Source organism: Lottia gigantea, assembly GCF_000327385.1.
Source record: "Lottia gigantea unplaced genomic scaffold LOTGIsca_49, whole genome shotgun sequence".
Lineage (NCBI taxonomy): Eukaryota > Metazoa > Mollusca > Gastropoda > Lottiidae > Lottia > Lottia gigantea.
Window position 1 is genome coordinate 1402664 of NW_008709687.1, and position 10222 is coordinate 1412885.

General features: G+C 33.8%; 1 protein-coding gene across 1 annotated transcript; it reads left to right on the forward strand.

Annotated features, from left to right (window-relative positions):
• The first annotated feature begins 1749 nt into the window (after window positions 1-1749).
• Window positions 1750-8912, forward strand: LOTGIDRAFT_218879 (hypothetical protein). Its single transcript, XM_009061621.1, has 10 exons — window positions 1750-1787; window positions 3924-4214; window positions 4476-4566; window positions 5093-5181; window positions 5370-5462; window positions 6050-6134; window positions 6411-6686; window positions 6914-7092; window positions 7364-7536; window positions 7965-8912. Exons 2-10 carry the CDS (start codon window positions 3967-3969, stop codon window positions 8201-8203), a joined length of 1473 nt encoding a protein of 490 aa, XP_009059869.1. The 5' UTR covers window positions 1750-1787; window positions 3924-3966; the 3' UTR covers window positions 8204-8912.
• The last annotated feature ends 1310 nt before the right edge of the window (window positions 8913-10222 follow it).

The following is a 10222-nucleotide window of genomic DNA, read 5'->3' on the forward strand; positions in this document are numbered from 1 at the left end:
TGATATATTGTTATAATAAACCACAGCTATAGTTCTACTGACCTTTATATAATAGCTGAAACAAATTACATCAAATCGTATATTGTCCTTTTTTTCCATATAAAGCTAATGATGATGGGCAATGCTTCACAGAAGGACTCTGATTGAATGTATTCTTTAGTGTACAATCCAATTCATTGCTGCATTGCAATCCAATTAATCTCTTCATCACAAACTTCTGTGATACAAGACAAGGTATAAGATGAAGTTCGTAATAACTTGATAATTGTGAAGATGCAGGCTGTATTGTACAATATAGTATAGCATTACGTAACGGGTCTGATATACCCCACAATACACAACACGTGTGAGATAATAATAATGTTGATAAAGGTATGGCCTGCTTTGGCAACTTGTTTTATATACCCATGATTGTTGCTTGGAAGTGACACATTTTCACTCACCTACTTATCTTTAAAATTTCACTCTACTTTTTGCATCAGACATCATTTACCCATTCCCTATATTCAGCCTCCCGAGACGTTTCAACCCATTTAATTGTTTCGTACCATCATGACAGGGTAGTTCTACAAGACCCGTCGACCCGTCGCGGATGGCCCAGTCGTCCGTGGGCGTTTCGGACCTGATTTAGATTAATAATTTTTTGGTATTATCATTTATCAATTAATGTATTATTGTTAAGTGATCATCGAATGAAACGATTATCCTTATATGGCATAAGCTTTTCGCCAATTTATTTAAAAAAATCCACTGTTCTAGGACTGTTTCACGGCCGTTAACAACTGTACGATTAAAAACGATCAAAATCACCAAAAACGATATATGAAGGAAATTTGACTTCGAAATCAGTAGACAGTCAACCAATCGTTCACCAGTGGAAGTGTATATTGAACCCAAAAACAAGCTTCTTATGGTATTTATGGTAATAGGGGAGACTGGGGAGATGTGGGACTGTAGAATGTGGTTCATCCTATTTATTTTATCATTTTCGGAACTGAAAAAAAATCCATTAAAGGTTTCTGTCTTTGCATCACTAATTCTTAACCCTTTGGCTGATTTGTTTGGTCAGGCATGAATTGATCTGGTTGTATCTCGATCATGATTTTGCTATTAATAGTGGCGGGTTTCGCTCGTGATGCAGACCATAGTTACTCTTTTTGAAACACCTGATGATACCTCTCTTTGGGCCAGTCCACTACTATACAACTTTTACTCTCGATTTCGCTTTTCATTGAACGAGATTTTTGCTTGACTGATGAATTGTCTTGCTTGTAGGCTACAAATTTTTATCGTTTTATTTTACTCATCGGGATTTTATTATATTTTTATGAGTCTAAGAATCGTAATTTCGTATTTAAAGCTACCATGCTCTTATTAAGTTAAAATAACACAGAGACTTCATCTGGTGTTAATGTACAAAAATAAGAGGACTGTATCCCTTTAAATAAAAATAAAAGTTATACGGAGTTATCTCCCTGTAGTTTAGTCGCCAGGTGGCCGAAAGTAAAACTTTGGAAGAATGATAACAGTTCTCATTTTATATTCAAGATATTTTATTTTATCAGTTGTTGACTCAGGTGATTATTTCAAGATACATTAATGAAGGACAGTTTCAAGACATCCACACATTGTCTTTGAGTCTGAAAATTCTTGTTAAAGATGTCAGAGTTCTCACTTCCTGTAAGCATTTGCGCATGCGTATCGTGATTGTGATGCACGATCACATGACAGTCTTAAAACAGGTGAATGGAAATATCCCTTATCAAGTTATGACAACTTATACAAATGTAAGTAATATCAGATAATTGGTTGTTATTCCCAACCAGTTTGATTACTGGAGACGTAGTTTTATTCAGTGACACTTCAGCCCTGGTGTGCAGACGAACTCAGACTGAGCCAGGTTTCAGAGGTAAATGAATCGAGATGCATTTTCATTTGACATTATGAATACCGGTACATGTCACTTGTTTATATTTTAACTTTCTTTTAAAACTAAAAGTTGGGGTGGGGCTGTTATGGGATTTAACAATGGCAGTTTACAACATTTTGACAGACTAAATACAGTGTAGATATTTTAGAGCTGTACCATTTTCTTTCAAAATGAAGTGGTGCATATAAAATAAATTGTTATGCTAGAACAGAAGATAGAACATTTCTGTTCTTGAAAAAACAAATTTGCAAGTAGGACTTAAGGATGGCTAAGGTATCAGTAAGTCTGCAGGGTGGAGAATGCATGTGCAATAATATCAGTAGAAAGGCTTAACATAGAGTGCTTGTTGAGATCCTGACAGTGGATCAAACCTTTACTTTTTCTCGCTTCTTTGAACTTTTTCATCTTGTGTGTACTCGAAAAAACAAAATGTGATAATCAGAGGCCATAGGGCGATAAGTGAGACCTTTAAACTTATCCTAAAATCCTAAAGACAGAAGGTAAAAAGTTAATACAATAAAATTAAATTTTCATAGTTTTATGTTTTATACTGGCCTAGAAAGACATGTAGTGAAATGTGTCTTTAAGATGCTTTTTTGATTCTCGTATGTGAGCAAGCGTTGCTAATTTATCACATAAGGACATATCAAAGGACAAAGGTGGATGAAACAAGTTAAGGAAAATATAATTTTTTATCTTCAGTGCTTATCACAATGACCTATGAGCTCTTTCAACAAAACTGAGGAAGTCGATATTAGTTACTGTGCATGTGAAGTTATTTCAGTAAGAGTTTGTTTGAGATATAATAAGGAAGAAAAAGATATCTTGTTCCTTACTTTTTACAAGTAGAAAGAGATTGTGGTAATGACTAATAGGACAGGTGCACCATTTTTTTGACCAATCATAATTTAGTCTCAGAAACGGAAATTTATTAGCTAGGCCAATCAGTAATAGTGTCCACAGCTCAGCGTCATAATTTGTACATTTCTCATTCTTCTGAAGACTATTTACATATATTCGAAGGAATCAACCCTTCCTCTTCCTTTGATTTATTGTATGGATGCTGTTTTGATTAGAGTTTATTAGAAAAAGCAGTACCAGTAGTGTCTTTACTTAGCGAAGTGATAATACCCCCTTTGGACAATAAGAATCAAATTTCCTTTTTGGGAGTTTATTGTAAGCCCTACAGCTGGGTCGACTGGGATGATGATGTCACTAAACGCAAAATATGCTTAATCACATAAAGTCCTATGCGAGTAGTAACGTCAGCAAACACTTAGTTTTAGTGGAGTTGCAGGAACCACTGACATCTTATTGAATATTGGAATGGTGTAAATAGATGCTATCAGTGTCCCCAATACACTTACAAAAGACAAAACAAAAGATAAAAAAAAAAGCTTAAGCTGAAGAAAACTAAGGTGGCAGAAGTAATTTTCTATGGTTACTGAAATTCACATATTGGGTCAAAGGTCACAGGAAACTATACTAAGCCATTTCCTGAAGATGATACTTATAATATTTTTATGGATGGACAAGTTTTATCTCTTCAGTTATTTGAATATTTAGTTGAAGAACAAACATCACTAAGATATTTGTGTTTAATGACCTTGATGCCTCTTGCAAACTAACTATGGTTGTTGTTTATCTTTATATACCAGTACTCTGTTCCAATACTTCACCCCCCACCCCCACCCTTAACCTTTAGTGGTAAAAAATGACTGATAAGTGTTTGGTTTATAATTGATAAGTAACTTATCTTTATCTATCAGGACACGTAACTTGTAATTACTGATTATTATCAATGTTGAACGACTGAGGATAGACAGCATCATACTAACTAATGTACAAACACTATTTCTTTTTGATTGGTCAAGTGCTCAAAGATTTTTTGTAGTAATCATCATAGAGACAAATTTATGAACAGTGAATATTATTTCACAAAGTGCTCATAGAGTGTTTCCACAATTTAAAATATCACTCTTACTTATTCCAGATGAGCTAACAACAAGTAAGAAAAATCCAATGAAGCCATCAAAATGGCCGAACCTGATCACTACGATGTTGCCAAGGAGACAACCTTATTAATACCAAAAGATGGAAAGGAGGAGACAAGACCAGTAAAGGCTGCACCTCCTGTATCTACCGAGCCAGAGATTGATTCAGGAGTTGTGGCCCCTGAACCTCATCTATTTCCTATAATAGCCAACAATAGTTTCGAATATCCTTTAGACCAGCCGCAGATTGAGTATGAACACAGCAGAAGATCCGTCGAAAACGCTACATCGTAAGTTTTCATTCACAGGTTTTTGTCACCACATCAGATGGTCGAGGTTTAATCATTTTATATATATACATGTATTCCATTTCACTGAAATAAATCTGTAAAATTTAATTAGTATTAATTTCTAATAAAAATGTTAAAACAGAACCTGAAACATGTGGTTTCTCAGTTACATGCTGTGCGATCTTCAGAATATTACTTTCAATAATTGATGCCAATATAAATAGCAGAGTGAAATACTTTTTAGCCTGTTTTTAATTCCAGGAATCTACAATGTTTGATGCATCTATTAAAAGGAAATATTGGAACTGGTATTCTGGCTATGCCTGTTGCTATAAAAAATGCTGGGCTCTGGGTAAGCGGATATCTGTTTCACTTCTTAGCATTCATTCGTCATAGGAGAGTTCATTTGCTGTGTTCATATACTGTATAATTGTGAATATAATACGCATGTTAATAACATGAAATGAATCTGTAAAAGTGTCTGTCACTGTTATTAAACATTTATGCCCCATCAAACCCAAAAATTAACAAGTTTGCATAACACTTAGGCAGACACCTTATTGATTGATGATTTTGCATAGTTTTTTCTAAAATTGTTTAACTGATTGCGTTGATGTCATATAATTATGTTTTCAGGGATTTATCTGTATTTGCCAGTCATGTCCGATTGGATTTATGCAATGTTTGCTCAGGCACAGTCACACATCGAAACATTGCATAAATCTTTAACCAGTGATTGTTGTTCCTTAAAGTTGTGCCTGTACAGTGTGCTTACAATTGCTTAATGCCATTTAAAGACTTTATTCTAAAATATGTTATAATATACCTATTTGACTGTGTTTTAACCAGGTATTGTATTAATTCCAATGTTATTTCAGCTAGGAACAGTAGGGTTATTATTAATAGGAGTTATAGCTGTACATTGTATGCATCTTTTGGTGAAATGTAGTCGAATCATGTGTAAAAGGTAAATTATTCATATTTTAAATAACTTCTTAGTCTTGAAACAAAATGCTGTTCTGTGGCACTCAGAAAAACCCAGCACTTGAGTTTTTACAAATTGTGCAATCTCTATCTAATTTCTCACAAATGCTTCTTAAATGTTGGCTATGCTATTTTGAAGGAGTGTTCAAATTAGAGTGTTATTTTATTCAGAACTGGATCTGTTGCTATGGATTATGCTGATGTCATGGAAACTAGTGTTAAAACTGGTCACATCAGATTACGTAAATTTGCAAAGTTTTCCAGGTAAAATATTTTCTTACAAAAGTTATAGCTGAATTTAGAGATGTTAAAACAGAACCTAAATCATCATGTTGTTAAACTCAGAGTTTCAGGCTGTGCAGTCTTCAGACAACTGGCCTATTTTCAGTCTGCTACCCTACTGAAGTTGGACAAGTAGAAATTATTCTCATGTCTACATTTCAAAACAAGTTCAGAACGTTTGTTTAAAGAAGTGTGCTTAAGGGAACTTTTCAGTTACTACACAAGAAATTGTGGGATGAAGTATACATGTAAGGTTACCAAGACTGTGAAAGGCAATTTCTGTAACATTGGCTATGTCTTCAGAAATTTGTTAAGCCTTGAGTAGGTAACTTCTGCACCTACATGCTTGCAATGCTTCATTCTAGGTTGGACGTCAGAAATCTTTCTCAATTTGTAGTGGTACCTTATAACCTAGCAGATGACATTCCAACTTCCTGTTCCACAGGGTCAACTCTTGATACTGAGAGCCATCTTGAAAAAAAACTTTTCATTTTTCTAAATTGACGACAACAATGTGATTCAAACCTCCATGCTTTGAGGTATGATTATAAATTCTGTTTTATTTTCAGATATTTAGTGTTTGTGTTGTTAATTGTTACCCAGTTTGGGTTTTGTAGTGTGTATATTGTATTTATTGCTACAAGCGTAAAACAGGTTTGTTGATAGATCTTTTTTGTTTTCAGAGGCATGAGTACAATTGAATCTGCAAAGGGTGTATAGATAGATGTACCAAAGATAGAAACTATCCTTTTTATGGGTAGATTTACTTAGCTTCACAGGGATCTTTTCTACAAGCTGGTCCTTGGCCATACCTAATGGAATTGATGTACAGCTAGGTCAACTGGAATAATAAGAAAAGTTGACTTATTCAAGTTGACACACTGACTGAGATTAGAATCCATGACCTCCATTTTTTACTGTATATTTCAGATTGTTAATAATTACTATAAAGATGACCCAGATCTAAGAGTCTATGAGATTATCGTTGCTGCTTTACTGGTTCCTTATGTTTTTGTGAGAAACTTTCGAGCCCTGGCGCCATTTTCAACGTTTGCTAATTTATTAACAGCAGTGGGACTATTTATAATATTCTATGGAGTGCTTCAAGGACTTCCAAATGCTGACACACGACCTGCTGTAGGCACGATAGCCGACTTACCGTTGTATTTTGGAACTGCACTGTACGCTTATGAGGGCATCAGTTTGGTAAGTGGCTTTTTTTCTCCTGTTCAGTGACTTTTCTTTCTTCAATTCTTTGAAATTTTGATATTTTGTTGTAAGGCCATTTCCACCAGAGTAGATGCACATAGCTTTTACCATGTAAACAAATCGTACAAGATTCAGACAGGGGAGAAACCAGAGATGAAGGAAATGAAGAATTTGTACAGCCTGAAGCACATAGTGCTCAATTTAATTTTCAATGTTGATTGTAGGTTCTACCATTAGAAAATAAAATGAAAGAACCAGAATCGTTTGGCGGGAAAGCAGGAGTTCTTAATTTAGGTATGGTTACCGTAGCAACATTATACACCGCTACCGGTTTCTATGGTTACCTGAAATATGGTGAGAATGTTAAAGATAGTATCACGCTCAATCTACCAAACGACCAATGGTAAGAGATAGTTTGCTTGAAGGATTTGTCAAATATTACTTTGCGACAATTTCTTGAAATTTCTTGCGATAAAGGCATTAATTTATATTTTCAAAGAGTAGAGTGGTATTTTCACTCAATATTGTGGTGTCTGCGTTATGCCAACTGGTTGATTAATTTCCCAGATGGAGTGATTATTATTAACAGTGACAGATATACGGTGGGGTAAGAATGTGTGCATTATACTCGTAATTATTCAGTATATGAACTACACTGATTATTTATACTATAGGTTGTATGTCTCTGCTAAGTTGATGTTTGCCGTCTGTGTATTTATATCTTATGGTATACAACTCTATGTTCCTGTTAAAATTATCTGGCCTGGATTAAAATCACGCACCCAATCGCCATGGTTACAGAAATATGGAGAATATATTCTACGCATTTTTCTTTTATTTTTAACATGTGAGTACCATATTTTCTAATTCTGATTTTCTAATTTCTAATTCTAATTTTACGTAATCTGGCTGCTTTAGTTAGTTTCAAGCACATGAACAAAAAGACAATAGACAGTAGTTAAATGGCAAATAGTTTAAAGGAAAAATGAATCTAAAAGTATCCCCGACACATTTAAGTACTAGAAATTTAGAATGGTGTAAATATAAGCTATAAGTGTCCCTGATATACATACAACGGCTTGAAAATCAGAATGGTGCAGATCGTAGTTGAATCACTTTTCGATTTCAGATTAGAAATAGAATTCCTTTGGGCTGATAAAAATACTAACATATTCGTATACAAAATAATTTAGGCAGATGGCAAATTATTAGTATAAATGATTTTTTTGAAATTGCTGATTTTCCATAATAATCCATTTAAATTTCTGTTTCTAGGTGGATTTGCCATAAGTGTCCCCCACCTAGATTTATTGATATCTTTAATTGGTGCCTTTGCTAGCAGTGCCCTAGCCTTAATACTTCCAGCTACTATAGAGCTTATAACTTATTCTGCTGAAGGAGAAATTCTATCGAGATGGACTAAAGTAAAAGATGTGTTGATTATTATATTTGGAGTGATTGGGTTTGCTACGGGAACCTATACAGCTCTTCTCAATATCATACAGAAATTTTGATGATGGTGAAATTAGGAATATTGTGATTAAATTAATCTTCAGTTGTGTATTAAATTTGAAATGGAATGGAATTTTTTACATTCTACTTCTGCATCTGATTGGGCTCGTGAAATTGGCAGCAGGAAATTTTGCCAGGACAGCAGCATAATAGATAAAGTATGGTGTCTGGTATTGCTTTTCTTCTACTCATGTATCCATAATCCCACATCATACACAGCACTGGACATCTTATCTTGTGTTTTCGCAGCTTTAGTCCTCTCCATTCCAACTTTAAATAGTAGAGAGATTGGTTTATTGTCTCATCAAATTATCTTTTCTTTATCAGTCAATATTATGAATAAATGACAAAAGCCAACAATGGGTATATGTGATGCAAGTAGTGAATGTTAAACATTTTATATAGCTTCTTAAATGCGATTCTCTGAAAAAAATAAGGAAAACTTTTTCAGCAATAAATTATGTCAATTGCTCCTTAAAAGATCAAAATATTATTTTTAGCCTTACTTTATGCGCATATTTAATTTTTGTTTATTTTGCTTTTGTACTTAGGCTTCAAACACTATGCATTGAGTTAAATGATGGATTTATTTTAGCAAGAGCTCACAATATGCAGTTAATAAGTTTAATTTATGCACATATTTAATTTATGGGCATTTTTAATTTTAGTGCATTTTTATTTTCTGAACATATTAAATTCATGCTAACTTTTTTTTATGAACTTATTTAGTTTATGTGCATATTTAATTTATGAACATATAATTTATGCACATATTTAATTTATGCACATATTTAATTGATGCTTACTTTAATTTTGTGAAAAGATAAGTACTTGTCAAGTTGAATTGACATCAGCTGCTAAACAAAAATAAAATAAAAATTTATGCAAATTGAAAGATATCTAACGGGGCTTCAGTGAGTTGTGAGTGGCATTCGACCATTTGACCACTTTCTTTATTCACAACCATACACAATTGGTAATAGCTATGGCAGGAGGGCATACTCTGCTCTGTTGCTATGCATAGATTGAACAAAATTGGGGGAGAAGAGGCGCATATTACAAAAACAAAGCTATGCATTAAGTGATTTTTTACTTGCCACTGTTTTTTTCTGTTTTGAAAATCATTTAAAAAACAACAATGATACTTAGAATTTAACTTAAGTTTATTTTGTAAACAAAGATCATTTTGTGCCTCAAATTCTGAATTCCTAAATATTACCTATATCTTCTTACTTCCGTTTGTTTAGTTGTACAAAAAACAACCCACACTTACCCTACCACTATTTGAACAAAAATTACCAACTCAAATTTTCTTCAGGGAATTCTATTTAATTTTTTGTTCACTTTTTGATAGCATTTTGTGTAATTGAATTGATTTAGAAGCTCACTTAGAAAGATATAGCATGCCTGTATCTATTACCTCATCAAATGGGCAATTTATAGAGCAGAGATCGACACTCTTGACTCAGGAGCCACTTTATTCCAGATACCATTCCATTGGACCTAGAAACCTTAGACCAAGATAACATTGGACTCTTAACCCATATACCATTGGACCCAGAGACACTCGGACCAGCAGACCTTCAAATCCAGAAAACTCTCGAACTCCTTAGGACAAATACCATTTAACCTGGAGATCCTGAGACTGCTGGACCAGACGACTCTTAGGCCTGAAGACCTGGTAACCCTTACACCCAATTCTCATATTCCTAGAGATGATTTTAGTTTTCCCTTTCATTTACTCACTCATTTCCGTTCTCTATATTTCCTCAATTCTCGATACGATCTTAGCTAGGATATCCTAGAATCAGTGTTTGATGATTAGAACCTAGGACATCCTAGCTCTAAGATCGTTTCGAGAATATGCCACCAGAGTTTTACCAAGTATACTCTCAATAAAGACGTGTTTTAAATTATTCTAAACCATGTAGAAACCATGTTAAACTGTAATAAGGTTATAAAATTTGTTATTTGTACATTATTGTTGACCTTTGTAAATAAACTTTTTATTTTTTAAATGT

Excerpts from the sequence above, each read along its gene's own strand:
- LOTGIDRAFT_218879 (XM_009061621.1), top strand. The coding sequence starts at position 3,967 with ATGGCCGAACCTGATCACTACGATGTTGCCAAGGAGACAACCTTATTA. Across the intron at positions 7,093-7,363 it reads AATCTACCAAACGACCAATG|GTTGTATGTCTCTGCTAAGT; the intron begins GTAAGAGATAGT and ends TTTATACTATAG. Across the intron at positions 7,537-7,964 it reads TTTTCTTTTATTTTTAACAT|GTGGATTTGCCATAAGTGTC; the intron begins GTGAGTACCATA and ends TTCTGTTTCTAG.